Raw genomic sequence first — 20,977 nt, forward strand, 5'->3', positions numbered from 1 at the left:
CTCATGGATGTGAGGAAAAGGTGTTAGAAGCACAAGAGCTGCATGGTATGACAGATTGAAATTTTGCAGCCACTGTCGCAGAGGTAGGCCAATATTTTTAACAGAATTTCAAGTTCTCACCATGATAAGTAATGACGAACCTCCAGAACTCACACACAAAAAAAGGGAGGCAAAGTCCCATATTACTAAAAAACAAGTTGCAGCTGTAGGAAAAATCAATTTGCTAGCACAACCTGATATGCTATTTCTGTCACCGTGTTCTCTACAAAATGAATGGACTAAAATTTCATACATGTGAAAACAAAGAAATATAAAGATAGCTACAATTTGGTAATTGTACATGTTATATTAACCTGGTTTTTGAGCAATAAGTTTTTCTTGCAACTGATTTTTTAAAAAAATCACCATGTAAAAGGAGGCTTTTTTACTCCTTAAAAACTATTCAACAGAAAAGTTGCAGTAAGTCTTCACAGTTGTCTCATTATCTGGCTCTGTTTGTTTTAAATAAAGTTTTTTTTAAAGAAGATATATTAATCTGAAAAGACCTCTATCAGTGCTAATTTCAGGTGCTTATGGAAGCCACCTAAAGATATCAATTTAAAAAAAAAAAGAATAAAAAGCATAACACAGACTTAGGAAGCATTTCTGGGGATATACCATACATCTGTCAAATGCTGCGTGTCCTCAGAACACTTTAAAAAGGAACAAAAGAGAAAGGACAGACCTCCTTCATATCCATAGCAGAGAAAAAAAGTAGAACTAAAGAGGGAATACCTAAAATAAAGAATTCAGATGGAGCTAGGTACCTAAGCCAACTCTAAGGTATTCTACATTAATGTCTGGCTAAAATTAGCCTTTTAAGTCATTGCTAAAAACAAGCCAAGTTTGATAAATTGCTCATACTTTAATTTTCAAGGTGCAAAATAAATTGTTTTAGTTAATAGAATCATTACATAATTGCCCTAAAATTTTAATCACACACAAAGCATCCTTTCCAATCAGCCCGACCATTCCTTAAAATTATCTATCATTTATGCATTTGCCTGTTCACCCACAAATCTGTTATAAATATATAAAATCCTATAAAGAGAGTTTAAATCATGAAAATGCTCGAGAAATGTATTACTCCCAAGTAATTCATTGCCATTGATTTAGTTTTCAAGTGAAAGGGTCGTTCTCCCCACTCCATTAGCAAAAGGTTTTAGTCTAGGTTTTAGTCTACTATGTAAGCATTTTTAAATTAAAAGTCTGAAAACTTAAGCTTTTCCTTGGAGTTCTGGTATATTCTGCATTCCTACCACTAGATGGAAGATGATACAGAGAAACAACAACAGGACTCTGGCAAAAACATAAGTGGGCTCAGGCTTATCTATTAAAAAAATTCTTAATTTTGAGATTGTTTAGAATTCTACTCTAGTATTCCAAAGTGGTGATTTCCAAATCTAGACACTCTACTCTCACCTCAGATTCCAAACAAGGATATCGGAAGTGAGAACCATATTTTGGTAAGCACTACCTTAAATGTAACTATTATTTGTTTTTAATATATCAGAAAATACAAGATCATAATAAAAAATTACTTAATAAAATAAAAACTCATCACAAAATATAAGAATTAAAATATTTATTTAATCTGAATAGGAAAACAAAATGAAAGCATTATAGTTCTCCAACGTTAAAAAATAATATGTTCAGTTGTATAAACACAAGGTGTTCTTCCCTTCTTTGAAGATCTTAAGTTTAGAATTACAATCCCACCTGTAGGAAAGAAAACATATTAAATATCAAGTAATTTAAGAATAAATTACAAATTTTCTTTTTTTGTATTACATTCTAAGAACTTCTAATAGTTCATCAACTCGGTTAAGGAGCTATAATCAGGATTCTCAAAACCAATCTAATACTAGATCAGAAGCACACAAAACATGATTTCCTAAAAACACTAACAATACATTATGAGTACTATACTCACCTCCACATGCTGTAAATCAGAACAGTCCCAGGAGAGCATAAAAAATGGAAAGAATTCATTCCAATAAAAGCAGGAAACAAGTACCCAAGCATGAGAGGCTCTGCGAGTACAGATCAGAGTACTCTAAAGGAAAAAAATATCTGGAGACGTTCAAGGAACTGTGACTAAGTCTGGAGAAAAGTATGTTACTAGTAGGGAGTGACCAAGTGTCCTGGTTTTCTTGGAACAGTCCAGGTTTACACCTGTTGTCCCAGTGTCCCATTCAGATAGTATATCCTTTCACTCTCAAAAGTGACCCAGTTTGGAAGAAATTATATGTCACCCTAGTTTTAAGTGACCTAATAAAGTCTACATCTAGCTAAGGAATTAATACATTACCAACATCTACTCCTTGTGGATTTGCATTTTTCTTTCTATGAACACTGTATTCTGATTCTCCCCAGCCTCCTAAAAAAACAAATTTTCCTCACCCTTACAAAATCATCTACTCTCCTAACTTCAATGAAACATCTATGCAAATAATGCTCAAATTTCTTCTCTGAAAATCAATCTAAGGTCTTCAGTGGAGTTGGAAGTATTAGAAATTTTCACCTCTATGTCCAAAAATATCTCACGGTTAAAAAACAGGAACATAATCTCAACTATCACCTGATTGTCCCATTTTTATTTTAAGCAATCAAGGCTCATTCTTTATCTTGTTAAAATAAATCCAGGCATCTTCTGTTTTCTTACATCTTCCACAATGTGTGACATGGTGCCTGGTACATGTGTTGATGGTATAAATATTTGTAGATTTACAAGTGAAACAAAAGCCCATTTCTCTACTCATAAGATTCAGGGGAGAAAAAAAGTAACAGGCAAAAAGTACTCCTCATAGCTAGGTTAAGTTATTCTGCAACAGCCAGACCCAAGTCTAACAAGTAGCAGTCCAAAAGAACTTTCATGGTTTCTCTTAAATTCTGCCTACTCACAGAGAAAAATGGATTGTAGTTAGCCTCTCTGCCAGAGTCTACCTCATCCACAAAACATAAGTTTCATGTCCCTAGGCAATCAGAACAGAGTCTTTATGCTCCATCTTCCCACATCTTTGCAAACCTCCATAAGAACAAAGAGAAATCCTTTTTAGCCAGCAATATTCACTGCAAACTCTATTATGCCAAATAGTCTTAGGAGTAAGAAAATACAATATTGAACAAAGTTTCTGCCATCATGAAGCTTATATACTAATGAGGAGAGACATTCTGTAAACAAATGAACAAATACATGTCAGATGGTGTTAAGTGCTAAGGATTTCTTAGCACTTAAGAAAGATGGGACATGTGTTTGGGGGAGGTTGCAATTTATACATGATAATCAGGAGTCTAAGATAAAGAAGACTTTTGAAAATTACAGTAACAATAGTCGTGTGTCATCAGTGGCCTGGAGGCCTATGAAACCAACCAGCATGATCAACTACCATCTTCCACATAGTGGGGAAGTATAGAGGCATCCCATTCATTATACATTACACAGGTCTGCTTCACTCTTGCCAAATCAAAGTCATGTTGAACAAGAATCTTAGTAATTCTGAAAAGTCTCCAGTTTTATGTAGATATAAGTAGAGACAATAGGAATCTCATTTATACATTCATATACTTTACAATTAAAGCAATCTGTTCACCTTAAGTGAGTCCAAATTACATCAGCCACTTACAACAGTTCATTAATTGCTACACCTGTGGCAAACAGGCATCAAGCAATCCCACTAAGCCACTGGGTAACATGTGAAAGCCATTTCTAAAAAATATTTTTTTCAAACTGCTATAAATAGTAATGACAGATATAGCCAAAACCAATAAGCACCATATAATAACCTATCTACATGGCTTTAAGTTTTGAAATAATGCTCTATAAATAGAAAAATGTGAGCAATTATTATTACGCTATTAATAAATCACCATAAAATAAAGCCAAAGCACTTTCCCTAGTTTAAATTTAAGCCTTTAAGTTTCTACAAATAGGAATATTCACTATGAGTATTTCAACAACAAAAATCTACATCCTCACATATTTGTAACTATACAACTGTTCTTATAGAATTCCATATGACCTATGTTTACCTGTTTCTTAGCATTAAAAAAACCTGATAATTTCATCCTGACAAATGCCTTTCTTAAAGGAATAATATCTTGAGATTTTTTTAAAAACTGCTTTATTGAGCTGCCAAAATTAAAGTGAAGACTTTTTTAAACTTAAAAATTCCATGTATCCTATACAGATATTGTATGACAATTGAAAAACAATTTATTTTTTAAAATTCCATGTAAATTATGCCTCAGTAATGTTAACTAAAAGGAAAAAAAACTATCAGCTTGAATCTAAAAATCTATGCTTTGGCTATCAAAAAATGTTGATCTGAAAAAAAGAAAAAAGAAAAAAACTCTTTCAAAATTATGCCCAAGTATAGGAAATTTGGTATATTTTATTTAAATTCCAAAATAAAGTTATTATTTGATTCACTCTGTGTTTAAAAGCTATGAACCTAAGTATATTACAGAAAAAAGTTAAGAACACTGAATATTTTGAACTTTGAGTATTTTGAAAATTCTCTCTTCTATTAAGTTGACATGATCACAACTTATTTTGCACATTGCACAGTTAATTACGGATTTATTTCCCCTATATATAGGCTTTAAGTTATTTCTCAGTACTAGGCATTTTGATAAACAGGCCCCTGCTGCTAGAGAATTCAGAAACCATGAATTAACACAACACATATAGTATATAACATTTACAGTGTTTTTTTTATTTAGTAGATATGTTTCCCTGTACTAATTAAAATAACACTAATAATAAAAGACTAAAAAAAAGTTGATTCTTTCATTCAAGTATCTATATTTAGGTAGACAGATACTATGACATATATATTCAAAATCCATATTCTCTCTGTTCGTAGGTATCTAAAGAGTCCCTCAAATTTCTGAGAGCATTTACCTTTCTCGTTTATGAAAATGTAATATAAATCTTAAATGGTCTAGACAAGTAGCAAGGAAAAAGTTTAACCACCTATCTCCCTTCATTCCACAAGGCCAACCTTTCACCAAATTTCCTTTTTACTATGGTGAGAAAGGCTCTCCAAATAAGCCTTCTTACTCAACTAAAATGCTACTACTTTGAATACTACTACTGTTCAAGTATGATACCTCTTGAAACTTGACCAATAGAGAACATTAACTAGCTTTTGCTTTTTACTGCTGTATCGGATACCTCCTAGAATAGCCGGGATGGGGGGGTGGAGGGGGGAGTCTGGTTCTTGTTCTTTTCTTTTAAAGTTCATGTCTCCCTAACCTCTTATCTGACTCACTAATTTGATAGTCAATCCTAAGTGTTATTCATTTCCAATCTCTGCTTCAAACTAATGATGATGATGATGCTAATTTCATCATCACAAAAGTTCTACTCTAGGCTTTCCTATCACCACTTCCATGCTTTTCTCTTGGTTTTTTTTAGCTTTCAATTTTTTTTAATTTATTGGGGTGACATTAGTTAATAAAAGGTTTCCATCTCCTGATAGAAATAGCTTTCTCCCTGCAGTTAGTCAAGGAGTGTCTCAGCCTCCTGAGCAACTTTATAAATAGCTTTCTAACTCAGCTGCCTGCTGCAGCTCTATAAATTTTAAGGCAGTACCTGTGGTTGTTCTTTACTACCATTCAGCTGTGTTATGCGATGTCAGGGATGTGCTATAGAAATCACCTAAAAATAATGCTTTGGTCCACTCTAGGTTACCAATTCAAAACAATATTTTGTGAGAATATGAAGAACAAAACTAAATGAATATTTATACTCTACCAAGTCTGAAATCTTATTTAAAATTAAATTGATTGGGGTGACATTGGTTAATAAAATTATATAGGTTTCAAGTGTACAATTCTATAATACATCATATGTATATTGCATTGCATGTTTACCACTCAAAATCAAATCTCCTTTCATCACCATATATTTGATACCCTTTACCCTTATTTACCTCCCCTATCCCCTCTTTCCTTCTAGTAACCATTAAACTGTTGTCTCTGAGTTTTTGTTTGTTGTTTGTTTGGTGCTTTCAGTTTTATATCCCACATATAAGTGAAATCATATGGTTCTCAACTTTTTCTGACTTATTTCACTTAGCATGATAATCTCAAGAATCTAAAATCTTATACTGAATTAAAACAATACAAATTCCAAACCTGGTAACTGATAAACAATTACATATTTCTGTGAAGTTACAAAGTTAATGTTGAGAAAAGAAAAATAAAGGAGGAAATACTACCTGCCAAACCTCAACTTCTCAGTCATTAAACTTTCAGAAGGGTTTCCTTCTAAAAGTAAATGTACAAATGGGAATAAAGATAACGTGGTTATATCTTCCAGATCTTAAAGCAGACGACAAAATGATTATGGAAAGAACAAAAGAGTTTTTTCCTCCAGTTTCATACCAAAAGATCAAATGCAGCTGTCCTATAACCCTCTTAGATATGCAGTTTTTAAAAACAAATTCATTGCAGAGCAATCCACTGAATTTTTTATTTACCAACAAATCTTCACATTGGTCTTATCAATCAAAACTAGACCGATTTTCCCATCACAGCTCACCTGAAGGCTAGTAACTGCAATTATGAATACAGTTTTGTTTTCTGCTCACCTAATATAAATGCTGCATCCTCCCAAAATCTTGCCCATCCCTTTCCAAAGATGCTGTCTATAAGAGAGACAAACTTAGCAGTTACTAAAGGTACCAACTATTAAAATAATATTCCGAGGTAAAATTACATATTGAATACAACTAAAGATTATTCTAAACTATACCAATAAGTTGCTTATTTAATTTCAAGTCACAAAAGATCAAAAGATGGCCAAAGAGAAAGATATCTCATACTGTATTTAACAAGTCGATTCAAAACTAGCTAAATGTACTGCAAGTAAAAGCAAATCTTTTTTCTGCTCTTCTCTTAATGGGTATACAACAGTTGCAGGCCAAAAATGAGTAAGCAGTGATAGAAAAACTGATGCAGCCTTGGCCTATTACAGAATTCTAGCTTTAATAAGTATCTACTTATTAACTTCATCCACACTATATATCCACTGTATACATATACTTCAAGAAATATAGTCCTTACAACAATCACACAAATTAAGAATCCTTGAAACAATACTTAAGATTTCTATGGTTCTATGAAATTAAGGAATAAAATGAGGTTTGAGGCAATAATTCAAATTCATCACAACCAAATAATTTTACGATGATGTACTTACTGCGCATATGAGCACATGATGGATTAGCAATGTTCTATTATATAACCTCAACTGATCTCCCATTATGATTAAAAATCAACAAATGCAAGACAATTAGCCAATGCAGATCATTTAGTCTATGGCAATAGATAAGGGACCACCACCATCATTCTTTTTCAGGTATCATATTCATATTTCTGACACGAACACCATGAACTTTTCAAGTGAACTGACTAAAGACCAAGATCATATCTGAGTACTCTCAATATAAAGATTAATTCTATACAAGAACTTCACGCTTAAAAAATAAAACAATAAAAGACTATTGACAAAATAGTTCATTAAGTCTATTATCTTCATCAAAGATTTATTAAACATTTACTAAGATACTATTATGCACCAAGCATTATATTCTGGGTACTGGAGATACAAGATGAATAAAGCAGAGTCCCTATTTTTAGGAGAGCTAAACATGCACAAGATGTTATGAGACCAGCAGGGAAAAAATAGAATGCCAATGTAGAGGGATAGGGGGGTAATTTAATTACAAATGCTACTCACAGCTTGCCAGGTATGGTTCATTTGGCCAATGGGGGAGTGGGGTTTGGTGGGGAGGGGTGGAGAGAAGGATCCCATCTTCCTTCACCAAACAAGGGCATCTAACACAAGCATACATGCCCAAAAGGGACAAATGTGAAAGGAAGATAAACATCCTCTGGTCAACCTGGCTGACTAAAGTAAAAAATTCAGAAAAGCAAGCATCTGAGACATGGTTGGAAAGGCTAGTAGGAAGTCTTTTATTACCAAGTATTTTTATATTTTGTATTATTCACACATTTTTAATGTAGAAGAAAACTCACACTTTTGTTAGCCATTTCCTCCTAAAACAAAATCATAAAAAAAATGCTTCCTCTTACTCCAATGACAGTAATATGTCACTGTTTTTCAAGTAATGATGACACACTGGTAGATGGGACACTCTAATGAAGAATGAAGCAAAAGCTCATAGAGAAGCTGTCTCTAATCTCAGTTTCCAAAGCACCAAGCCAAGAACAAATAAGTTTAAGAGGCACAAATATAGCATTATAAAATAGCAGAGAGGAGGCATTTTCCTGAGCTCATATGGAGCTGGGGCCAGCACCCCATAGTCCAGCTGAGGGCTTATTCCTCTGAAAGTATATTAAAAATCTACTCTAAAAAACACAGGAAGTTGCTCTTTCCAAATGTAATCTTACGTATTTATAGAAGTTATAGTTCTCAAAGAAATGCTTTCTCCTAACTATATCCCATTCCCTAAAAGTTCTCTACAAGCTAAGAGATTCTCCGAATTGCATGACTTCCCCTCAAGGTTCTTCAATGACGTTTAAATGTTAAATTTAGTCTCTATTTCCTTTTACTAGTAGTGTCTCAATTTATGTAATTGTACAAAAGAGCTAATAAGACTACTTATTCAATAGGTTTTTATAAGGATTAATTGTGTTATGCATGTCAACTGCTCAAGACAGAAAGGATTCCTTAAATCTTAGCTATTATTCCCACTATGCAGGTTATGTCCTAACTAAACTGATTTTATGTAACACCAAAGATTGAAAAGTTTCCTTTAATGTTTATAAAATCTATCTTTAGATCAAAATGAGGTATATATTATTTCTTTTTAGAAGACTTTCAATGAACCCTGTGTAATTGAAACTCAGAAATCCCCAAACCTCAGATACTGCCACTATTAATGCAGTCTAAAATAATCAAGTTAATATAAAAAGCTTGAAGCAGCAAAGTCTAGTCTCAGCTTCAAGATCAACAAAACTCCTTGCCTTCTCTATTTTAACACTGGCAGCAGAAAATAAACATATAATACAATTTTGAAAATCAGCTCTAATTATGGTCCAACTTCAACAGTAGCTAAAAGCAACCTGGAAAAGAGATATCTTAAAGTCAGATGATTAAAATCCATACTCTCTTTACAATCTAGCCTCAGACAACTGCTCCAACTGTACTTCTCCTTACACCCAACCTGTCCTTCTCCCAGCTCCAAAGCACCCTATTTACCCTCTACAGTTAAACAGATTCCTTTATTTCCCACAGTTCCAGGCTTCCTACCTGCAAATGTTTGTTCATGCTCTTTCCGCTACCTGAAATGCCTAATGCTCCTCAATGCTTATCATTTAAGGCCCAGTTCTCCCCCTAATCGAAACAGTATTTCTCTCTCCTATGATTTTCAGTGAACTTATCTCACATTTGCCAGGTAATACAGTTATCTGTATATGTCATCTTCCATACTACACTAAGGCCATGACCAGAGATCTCGCATTTAGAATTCTTAATATTCTCAACTCAGTCACTTGGTTATATGACAGACTCTTAACAAGTAATTGCTAATGAGTATATTAATTTCCTCAAGACTAATATCTTCTGTGGAGATCCAGCTTTAAATAGCTAAGAATGACTGATAATTAACATAGTTTGCAGATAAATAGGTGTCAATAGCTAGATCTCATTAATCAAACATATCCAAGAATCCTATTGACTTTAATTGCTTTATCAAACTTTTTCCAGTCATACTGACCATCACCAGATAAGATAGTTTGTCTTTAAGATCATTCGTAAATTTGGAACTCAAAAAAGTTCGCTTTCCAGACAAGCTCATAAAAGCCATGAGAACAGTGTACCTGATTTTATTTACTTAGCAATCCAAATCACCATATATAACAATATTCAGAGGTCCAATTTCAGGTGCCAAAGCTTACCTAACCCCCTGCACAAATGGCAACAAGACTTGCAATTACTTCCTTTCCGTCCCTTTCAATAACCCTACCACAAATTACCTGGAAAAAGGAAAGAGTACTTTCTCAGTTCCATAACAGTGGCATCTAAAGCTGGGATAGAAGCTAATAAATGGGATTAAAGGGGATTTTAAAATGAAGATTTAGGAAAAAAGTGAAGAGACCAGAATCAATCAAGAATAACTCCTACTGCCACAAGACATTTAAGGGCTCCCTCTCCAGCCTCATCACCTTTTATTCCTATTAACACTTTGCTAATTTGTTTAAGAGGAACACTTTTGTCCATCTGGCAAATTACTATTCATCTTTAAAATTCCTGTTACCTCCTCTATGAAGCCGTCACTAATTTACTTCAAAATTAATTACTCCAGCCCTTACGTTGATACTTTATGTAAAGAGTCTTATACATTTATCTCAACATATCACAATTATTTGTTTAAACATTTTCACTATTAGATCTCATGTTCCTTTTAGGGTAAAGATCAAGTGTCATTCATCTTTACATTCTTTTCTAGACCTTGATCACTCTCTTAGCACCCCACTTACTGTTTCTAATCAGAATTTTTGCCAGTACTACTCAGTGTAGGATGAAACTCAATCTCAGAACTTTCCCCTCATATTCTTGCTCACAGATCAAGCAAAATATTTTAATACTGCTTCCTAGAGAATTTCATGAAAATAACAAGAAATAAAAATTTATTTGCTTTATAACTGTTTTTCCATTCAGGCCTTCTCCAAGAAAATTGTGAAACAAGATGATAACTATTGGGTATTTAGTTACACAAATGAATTAAGTTACCTACAGGTTATTTTCAAAAGAAAATTAATTTGGATTTTCATATCAATTCACCAGAGTCCCAAGAGCAAGAAAGAAAAGGCTAAGGTAGGTATTAGGAAGAAATCAATCAGAGTCATTGTCCAGCTTATTCAATATAAGACTATTACAATCAGATACTTCATTTGTGACTATCATTATTTGCATTTTAAATGTTTTGCCAATGTCTTTTAACAAAACATATAAGTATTTAGCAAGCAAAGCCTTATATAGCATTCCGCTTTCAGATATGGACTAGCATAGATAACACAAAGTCTAAAATCAAAGACTCCCTGGAATTCACTTTTAACAACCACACGCAAGTAAATGACAATCATAAAAGAAAGAAAAGCAGAAGAAAATCCAAGATCTAACTAGCTTAAACTCATTTGTTTAAGGTCAAATATACCAATAATAGGCAAATACTGAAATAATTAATATTTAATGTGTCAAACTGCCCTAATTTCACAAAATAAAACTCTGGAAGTTTATTGCCCAACTTCCATAATCCCTCTCATTTTCAACCAATAAAGAATAAAAATTCAGTTAATCATGGAAACCGAAAGAGATTTAAACCACCACTGCTCACAGCAAAGACTACTAGTCCTACAGCAATCTTCCTCTTTATGTATAAAAATCCTATAACATTGTTTGATAACACATTAGAAACCACCCATGGAACGTCATCCTCCTTTTGTTCGGCATCTCTTTACGGCATCTCTTTACTGCATACTTGCTAAATGCTGTATATAGCATAGTTAAGAAAACACACAAGGGCTCTCCATAAACAATTATAAAAGCTATAAAGAATTATATGAAAAGTATCATTATGAGAAAGTACAAGATACTATGGAAACATACACACTATTCTATGTGGACAAAAATAACTGCTTATTTGATATTCATGCAACTGTGTATTTATTATCTTTCCACACATTTAAAAAAACTATATTGAGAACCTAAAAAATAAAAAAAGTACTTTGAATTAGATTAAGTGGTCCATCCAGTTGAAAGAATGTTTGACTCAAATATTTCCATAAACTAGTCAATGAATTATACGCAAAGTGTAGAGTGACAAGAAAACTTTTTCTCTCATTCACTAATCTCTATTTCCACAGAACACAGAAGTAGTAGAGTAGTATTCCATGTCAACTTCAAAAGGGGAAAAACTCAAATATCCTTAATTTTCCTTATACCACACCTAGGCTCCTCCTTACACCACATACAAAAATTAACTCAAAATTGACCAAACCTAAAAGAGCTAAAAACTATAAAACTCTTAAGAGTAGTTTAGCTGTAAATCTGTGTAACTGTGCATTAGCTAATGGTTACTTAGATATCATACCAAAACACAAAGAAAAAAATAGAAAAATCAAACTTCAAAATTAAAAACTTTTGTTTATCAAAGGGCACTATTAAATAAGTGGAAAGAGAATCCACGGGATGGGAAAAATATGCAAATCATATAAGGATCTAGTATCTGAAATGCATAAAAAACTGTTCTAGCATTCCAAATATATAAAGAACCAAATTTAAAAATGGGCAAAGAATCTGAATAGACATTTTTTTCAGAGAGATACAAATGGTCAATAACCACATAAAAAGATGCTCGACATCATTAGGCATTAAGGAAAGACAAACCAAAAACACAAGATATTACTTAACACCTGCAGGGATGACTACAATAAAAAAAAATTTTAATTAAATGTTTAAAAAATCTGAAAATAAGTGTTGGCAAAAACATGGAGAAATTAGAACCTTCATACATTGTTGGGAATGTAAAATGGTGCTGCCACTGTGGAAATGTCTGGTAAGTCCTCAAAAAGTTAAACATACAATAACCATTTGACCCAGCAATTCTTCTCCTAGGTATATGCCCGAGAAAATCGAAAACCCAGTTCCCACAAACACTTGTACATGGATAGTCACAGCAGTAACATTCTTAGAGGGTTTGATGGAGTAAACAATCCAAATGTTCATCAACGGATGAAGGGATATACAAAATACGATGTATCTACACAAAGGAATATTAGGTTATAAAAAAAGAATGAAGTATTGTTACATGCTACAATATAGATAAACTTAAAAATATTATGCTATGTGAAAGAAGCCAGACATAAAAAGCCACATATTGTATGAGTTCATTTACTGAAATGTCCAGGATAGGAAAATCCGTGTTATGTGAATTACATCTCAATTTAAAAATTGCAAAAGAAATAATCACTTTGCCTCACAATCCCCTTTTCCACATTAGCTTTGGTTTCGTTAAATGATTAATATTTCAAATCATTCGATATCATGCATGAATTAAATTTCTGCAACCATTTCAAGTACATCAAACAGATCTGCCAATTCTCTCCAGTGTGAACACCACCTGCTATTTACTCTTTGGTATATACTTGAATTACAATAAGATTTTTGCATATTAGATGTATTTAAAATACAGTATATTTGTATTTCTTAAGTATCCACAAGATAACTAACTCTATTACCAGCCCAAAGTTTTTAAACATATACACACCATGACCCTTGTTCTCAGAGCTTATAGTCACATATGAGACCACCTATATAATCAGCAGAACCATGTACATTAAAATATAGCAACGGAATATACCCTATGAAGTCTCTTGTAAGGTATACCTGCAATCTTTAGTGAGGGAAGAAGTTTGGAAAGCATTCCTAGCTTCCTCAATCACTACTTGGAAGATCCCTTGAGTAAAATTACAGCCTCTTGGGTGGTTTCAAGTAGTAAGCTGGTGACTTAAATATCAGCTTGATTTCAGAAATCACTGCAGGAATTCCAGTGACCAGAGGGAACTTTCAGCAATTTCCACTAGCCCCTAGAATCAATTTATGGTCTAGATTTAGTCTTCCTGCTATCATGCCCATCACTACTATCACTCCAACCTTTGCTTCATACCTTATAAGACTTCATTCTAAAAGTCATTTCTTTTTTTTTACATTTTGACTACCTATGAAGTGTATTTTATCCCTCCTTACCTTTAAAGCAAGTCTGCCATACAGTTTGAGCACGCTGCACATAGACTACAAGGTGATCACCAACTCCTGAAGTTGTACAAGGAAGCAGCTCTGACAAACATTTCACATCTACTTCTGGTCCCCTGTTTAATTCTTAAAATGAATTTCTACTTTAAAGAACATATCCTTAAAACATGCATTTAATATAGTATTCAAACTGAGCAATTAAAACAATAAAAAAATCTTTTTCTGTAATACTTTGGAAAACACCATATAATATCTAAAACAAAACTAGACCTCTTAATGCCTTGGCTGAAAGGAATAGCTTAGGTGTAAAAAAAAAAAAGGTGAGGAAAAATGCATCAAAAGTCCCAAATAATGACAAACTTTATTAAGGCCTTTTAGAAAAAAAAATTAGATATTACTGTTAGTCTTTTTGCCTCCAGCAGTCCCCTTTCCAAGTCACACAGCACATTCCTTCCAATTTACTTAATGTATGACATAATCAAAGGATTATGCCACATCTCTTGCTCAAAGTCCTCCAATAGTTGGGCCACCTGCTACCCACCAAATCAAATCTAAAATTACTCTGAGAGTTTAAAGGACCTCTTAAATTTAGTTCCTTTCTGAAGAATCCTTTTCTCCCCTAATACGCACTCTTCCTCAAAGTTGCATTTTTTAGTCTCAAAACCTCTGCAATGTTAAAAGCTGAGGACCTCAAAGAGCTTTTGGTTATGTGGTTTTTCTCTATCAATATTTACTGTCAGAAATTAAAGTTGAGAAGATTTAAAATATTAATTCATTAAAAAAAATCATATGTTAACATTTTCCATGAAAAATAACTGTATTTTCCAAAACTGAAATTTAGAACAGTGGCATTATTTTACATTTTTGCATAACTCTTTACTATCTGGCCTAATAGAAAACAAATTCTCATATCTGCTACTGCATTCTATCTGTTACAATATTACACATCACACAGCCTCCGGAAAACTCCACTGCACACTCGTAAAAGAATGAAAATGGAAAAGGTAAATAATGTCTTAGTACACAAATGTAGTATTGACCTCACAAATATGCACAAGGATGAAAGTCTTGGGGACTCCCAGTACCATCCATACTTTAAGAACCACTACCATGAATAAATGAATACGGTTTATTCATTTCCTGGAATAGAAATGTATTATGTAAAAAGTCACACTGAGATGAAAGCACAAACCTGATGCTAGACTACCTCAGTTCGAATTCCAGTTCTCTTCTTCCTGGCTGTGCTGTGTGACCTTGGGCAAATTACTGAACTTTTCAGTACCTTAGTTTCTTCTTCAGTAAAATGGTGATAATAAAAATCTCTCTAAGTTGTTGAAAGAAATAAGTTAATAATTGTAAAGTGTTTAGTATGGTGACTGCCTAGTACAAAATAAGCACGAATAGATGTTAAAATAAAATTAATCTAGGCATTAGCACAAAGAACATGTTTAGCTGTGAGTATTGCCACTACATTCTAGTATAACTTAAGAAATCCTTAATATTTTGATAACCTGGCAAATTACAACTCTGAACATAATATCTAATACAAAGCTTTAGCTTCATCAAAGTTCTCTTTTAAAGGAATATCATTAGTAAAATCTAATTGCCCCAGGAACTATTCTCCATGAAAATAACCATATACACAATGAAAAGATAAAATTCTAAAGGTCCAATCCAAAAATTTCAATTCTCTAGAGAAATGTATAAAGCAGTTTGGGAACATAGTGAGACAGAACACAAAGTAACGGAAGTGCCACTTCAACCACCAAAAAGAACAGGAAGAGCAAATACTAGCCTTTACTTTGAAAATCTTAATTCTACTACTTCTTGGTAGGCCTCTAACCTCTCGCCAAGAAGCCTTTAAATTTATTTTTCTTCTTTGAGGGAGAAATCATGGAACTAAGCACGACTGAAGAAAACAGAATAGAAGCAACTTTCCATGCATTATGGTGAACTTTGAATATCTTTAAATATTTAAAAACTTTAAATATTAGATTATTAAATATTTAAATGATAATCAGGGTTGAAATAAACGATTTTACTTAAAGCAATTCTGATTAATTAGAATGAATTATTTTTTAACAGTTAATATATTTTTAAAACATCTAACTAAATATTTCATACAAATGATTTACAAATCAAATGAGAAAAAAAAAGCCAAGTCATTTCACATGAAGTTTCACTTCAACTGTCACTCTAAATTCAAAGACATCTTTAAAAATTATTCAGACATATACAATCTATAGGAATCATTAAAAGCATTGCTATAAGGATAAAAATTAAATCTGTAAAGTCTAATAGTAGTCCTTAAAACACGTCCGCCAGCAAAACCTAATTACAAAGATATTTTAGAATTAATTTGCTAATTACAAATAAGGTGGCTACCAAAATGGCTGTATGTCAAGTTCTCTTCAAAGTTTCTCTTCCAGAATATATACTATTAAGAAACAGACATATTAAGGAGGAAAAATCCTTACATTTATGGAGTTCTATTATATACCTGAGGCATTCAACATGTCTTTCAACATAGTCAAATCTTACTATTACCACCTTAATGACTCCATTACCATCTTCTGTATTTCAGAACTATTAAAGACTAAGTGACAGAATAGGTCGAATAATGAAAAATAAAAATATAAATCATATAGTTAATTCTAAAGGAAAAAAACAGTAAGTCTGAATGTTAACTACATAATAACTGTCTCTGTAAAACGAGATCCATTTGGAAAACCCCAGTTACTTTTTTTCTAAACTAGAGACATCACATCTTGGGGGCAGATCTTCCACTTAATAATTTTCCTCACGTGCATCTTCTTGCAAATCAAATCCCAGTTACCAAATATTTTCTTGACAATAGCAAACAAACCATTGGATGTCCTTAAGACATTAAAAATCAATACATTTGCTTAAAAAGGTAATTATTTCGAGTATATTTCAGTATCTTATACGCATTTTCAATGGTTAGACAAACCACTAGCCCAAATACAAATTCCACCTTCTAAATATTCAAAATGTTTCTTAAAAAAATTTGTTTCCACAATTAAAATTAGGCAAGTCTAGATCTAGTACACAACACACAAATACCCATATTGTATCTAGCATAAAGATATGCTTATAATAGATGCTTCATAAGAACATGATCTTGATTTCATTGTAGAAAATGTAAGGCAGATGGTGGATGGAATGAAGTGTCCCTGGAAATTAAGTGGGAAAAATATGGATATAAAAGTGAAGCCATTATTAAAAAAAAAAGTGAAGCCATTATAGCCATTAATAGAAATGTTAGTTATGTAAATGCCCAAGAACAGTAAACTAAATAAGTATAAAGAAAGTTATTCAAATCAAAGAACAGACTAAAGGTTGTGAAATCAGATAAGACTATTTTAAATAAGAACTTATAAAAATTGGGTTTTGTCTATACTTCAATCATTATGGATGTTTTAAGCATTCTATACTTTCTTTAGTTAGAGACTACTTTCTGTACATATCTGGTTTGTCTCTTCCATATCTGTGAGAGAGGATTAAATTAGATAATGGTTAATAAGTGCCTGGCAAATTTATATTTGAACCTTTATGGGCTGCTATACTTCTACCTTGATTATGGCAAAGAGAGGCCTGGAATTGAATGCAAACTGAGTTCACCTTTACAAATATGTTTTAAGTATGACAACTATTTTCACACTAGGGACACTAGTCAACACTATTATCCACTGACACCTATAAGCAAAGCAAAAGATCGTTAAGTATACAATGTAGCATGAATTAAGCCATAATTCATGGATTATAATAATCACTTCCTAATATGGAAAAGACCTTGGGGAAGTACACAGAAACCACATCCACACTCTAAAGGCTTATAGGAAAAAAAATAAAAAGTCCTAAGCCTATTTTTGTTAAGCACTAACATTTAAAAAATGAAATCGTTTCATTAGGTTCAATAAAGCATGCAAGAGTTTTTTGGGACATTAAAAGGTCCAACAGAACTAAGCCCTCACTAGGAAAAAACTTTCTAAAAGAGTAAAAATTAACTCTATATTAAAGTCTAAAATTTGGTGTCAAGACACAGAACTGTCTGTGAAAGCCTTTTCAATTTCTTCAAAGTATGTACGGAAGGTCTTTAGAAAAACCACTCACTGGTCAGACTAAAATTTACTTCATTAGTGAAAACTGATTACAAGTGCATTTGAAACATTAGAGGGAAAATCATATCACTGTATTTTAAAAATCTCATTGAAAAGAAATATAGTGGCTCCTTATTTACATAGATTTTTTACCAGAAATATTCAAGTTCTAAATAAATTGGAGTTTATAAACACAGCAATGGTAGAGAAAAGGAACTACAAATGTGAGGGAGTATCTCCAAATCGAATTCCAGTTAACATCTGCAGTAGCTTCTATTACAAAAGAAAAGGTTAACATTTATAAAACCCCCAGTAAGTATCATCATCCTAATCTTACCTAGCCTTTTTTCTGGCTACGTTGGCAATGTGTTAAAGCTTTTTTGGCAATGTGTTAAAAGAACTGCTACATTTGAAATAAGACAAAAACCTTAAAAGCTATATCTATTCTTGAGGTAATTTAGCATTTTGAAATGAGGGAAGAGGACAACAGTTCACAGTCACAAGTACTTTCTTCACCTACCCCCATCACCAGAAAGAAAAGAAAAAAAAGAATTAACAGTATTGGGGCAAACAGCAAGACTGGGTAGAGCAATACAAGTTGTCATTTAAAGAGAAATGAACAATAGAAATGTCTACTCCAAATATCAGATAATCAAAAAAATCACTTATAGTTTCACAATGCATTTTAAAGAATTTCTTGTTTATAAAAATGTCACCATTTAAATATATTCTGCATTCTCTATACAGGTGAGGACTGACAGTTAAAAGGCACCATGAGAATGATTTGTGCATCAGAAGAGAAGAACGAAGCTGTAATAATATATATTTAACTTTTCCACAGAGCAGGAACCAGTCACAATGAATAATGGGTTTGTCTGTAGCAATAACTTGTTCTAACAGCACTTCATGAGCAAAGTATCTTGGAAGAATTCACATTTTGTACATTTTTTTAAAAAAAGATCAAGAGCCTTAAGGCCAAAGTCCAAAAGAGAAATCAAAACATGGCTCCTGTCAGTGAATTCCCTGTCAAGCATGCTCACTCCTGCTTAGATCAGTAAAGCAAAGTAACTTTCATGTAGGAGGAAGACAGGCTTATGTGTCCAGTAGCCATTTAAAAAAAAGAAATTATTGTGCCTATTTCCCTATTTTTTCCTGAAAGGTTTTAGGCCGAGGAGCCATTGAGTCAAAGCTTGAGTAATCCACTGAGCTTTGTACCCTGAGGTGAAGGTGTGGAAAGAAAAAGGAGATTACAGGTGGCTTCCAGGTTTGGAAAAAGTTGGCAGGAGTTAGTTCTAGTGACTGTACATAGGTTAGTGAATGGAGCACTATTACTCCATATAAGAAAAGGCAGTCCTCCGAAAGACAGCCATCATAAAATTGAAAGTCAAAACTCAAGCATCATCAAACATCTTTTCACCAGTTTTTAAAGAGATGTATGTTATGTTTAAGTTTGATCCTTAATCCAGTTTGAATTCCAATAGTCTACGCTTCAGATTCAAGCTTCTAAATTCAAACCGCCAAGGTTGTTAAACAGTTCCAGGAAACGACACCCGTTATCAGTAAACCCTTTCTCTTATCCCCATTAGAACTAAAAATAAATAAATAAATAAAAATAAATAAAAATAAGGTTTACCCGAGATTTGATTCACAATCAATAAAATCTCCAAGACCTTGAAGAACCTTCACCAATTCCAGTGAAAAACAGTATAGGCTACAACTGTAGAAAGAAAAACCATTCTACTCAGATATTACACCAAACGAATCCCTTCACTTCTACTCACAGGAAGAAAGTAGTCTGGGACAAAAGTCGGGTATTGAGTATGATATTCAAAATAAAAGGAGACGAAGGCATTTAACTGAAGGTATAGAGGCAAAGAAAAGTAACCCAAATGGGAGTTAGGTGGAAGAGAAACCGGGAAAAGGAAGGGACAGGAGAAGAAGCTAGTGGAGCAAAGGAAGTGGTAATCACTTCGAGGGAGGCAGTTCTCAGGGTTGCGGAGAAAAAGGGATCCGGGTCCACGCCACCAGGCGTTTACGGAAACCGAAGAAGGCTAACGGGAAACAATGGGGCGGTGAGACCGGGAGCAAGCGGGGAGACGCTCAGGAGAGAGAGCGACTAGGCAGCACGGGACGGGAGGGATGAAACAGCAGAGGCTGCAAGGAGACGGAGGAGGCAGGGAGGTGAGAGGCTAAGTTGGGGAGACAAGTTGGTCGGGTGTGATGGGGTGTCGTGGCGCCCCGGTCAAGGAAGCGAGGGTCCTCTAGGATCCCGGAGGGGAGGGGCTTGTCAGGGATTTTTAGACAGGGAACGGAAGCCGTGAAGGCAGGTGTGATGGAAGCAAAAAGAACACAGCTCGGACGAGCTCAGGACCCGCCGTGCCAGACAAGACGCAGAGAGGGAACTGGCAGCTAAAGGGGGGTAAGAAAAGAGATGGGGAGAAAGACACGGGGCGCGAGGTTGGGGGCAGCAGTCAGCTTCACTCACAGTCCAGGTGCTTTTTCTTGGGCCCCATGATCTCGTGGGTCGTGGCCTTGCATACTGTCTTGGATACGGCGGAGCCGGTGACACTGTGCTGGGCGGCGGTGATTCGGTCCGTCAAGCTCTGGCCGGACATCTCTGCGGCTCCTCCGCCACCCCTCCCGTTCCGCAGCCGGCGGGGACTGGGACCCCCAAAAGCCGGAGGACCCCCGCCCCCCACCGCACCCCCTACCCCCACCGGCTCCTTCTCTGCCTGCCGGCCTGGGGCGGGGCTCAGGGCCGCGCGCTGCCACCCAGCCCGGAAAGAACAGGCTTGTGTCACCCGCGGGGTCAGGCACGGTGTCGGGCGCTCCTCTGCCCCCGCCTCAGCTCAGCCCACCCCTTCCCTGGTCAGCTGGAGCGGGGCAGGGTAAGAGGGACAGGCAGCTGCAGGAAAATGGCGGCGCCAGGCTCCTCCTCGGAGCTTTCCGGGCTGCCCCGGGTCACGTGACTCGAGCACCGCCTCTCCTCCTTCTCCCGCCCCTTTTCCCTTCCCTTTTCTTTCGACGC

General features: G+C 34.6%; 1 protein-coding gene across 16 annotated transcripts in view; it reads right to left on the bottom strand.

Moving 5' to 3' along the window:
• The window catches only part of PICALM (phosphatidylinositol binding clathrin assembly protein), an 89,865-nt gene extending 68,954 nt beyond the window's left edge, over nucleotides 1–20,911 (bottom strand). For 7 of the 16 annotated variants that reach the window (XM_006926682.3, XM_006926679.3, XM_006926676.3 and 4 more), the window contains exon 1: nucleotides 20,435–20,909. In XM_006926682.3, coding sequence (XP_006926744.1) covers nucleotides 20,435–20,564 — 130 coding nt within the window. In that variant the 5' untranslated portion in view covers nucleotides 20,565–20,909. Of the gene's footprint in view, nucleotides 1–20,434 lie in introns of all 16 variants that reach the window. The other 9 variants (XM_025042921.1, XM_025042922.1, XM_025042918.1 and 6 more) reach the window with 3 other exon arrangements.
• Between the last annotated feature and the right edge of the window lie 66 nt (nucleotides 20,912–20,977).

The sequence above is a fragment of the Pteropus alecto genome, unplaced genomic scaffold (assembly GCF_000325575.1).
Source record: "Pteropus alecto unplaced genomic scaffold, ASM32557v1 scaffold7, whole genome shotgun sequence".
Classification (NCBI taxonomy): domain Eukaryota; kingdom Metazoa; phylum Chordata; class Mammalia; order Chiroptera; family Pteropodidae; genus Pteropus; species Pteropus alecto.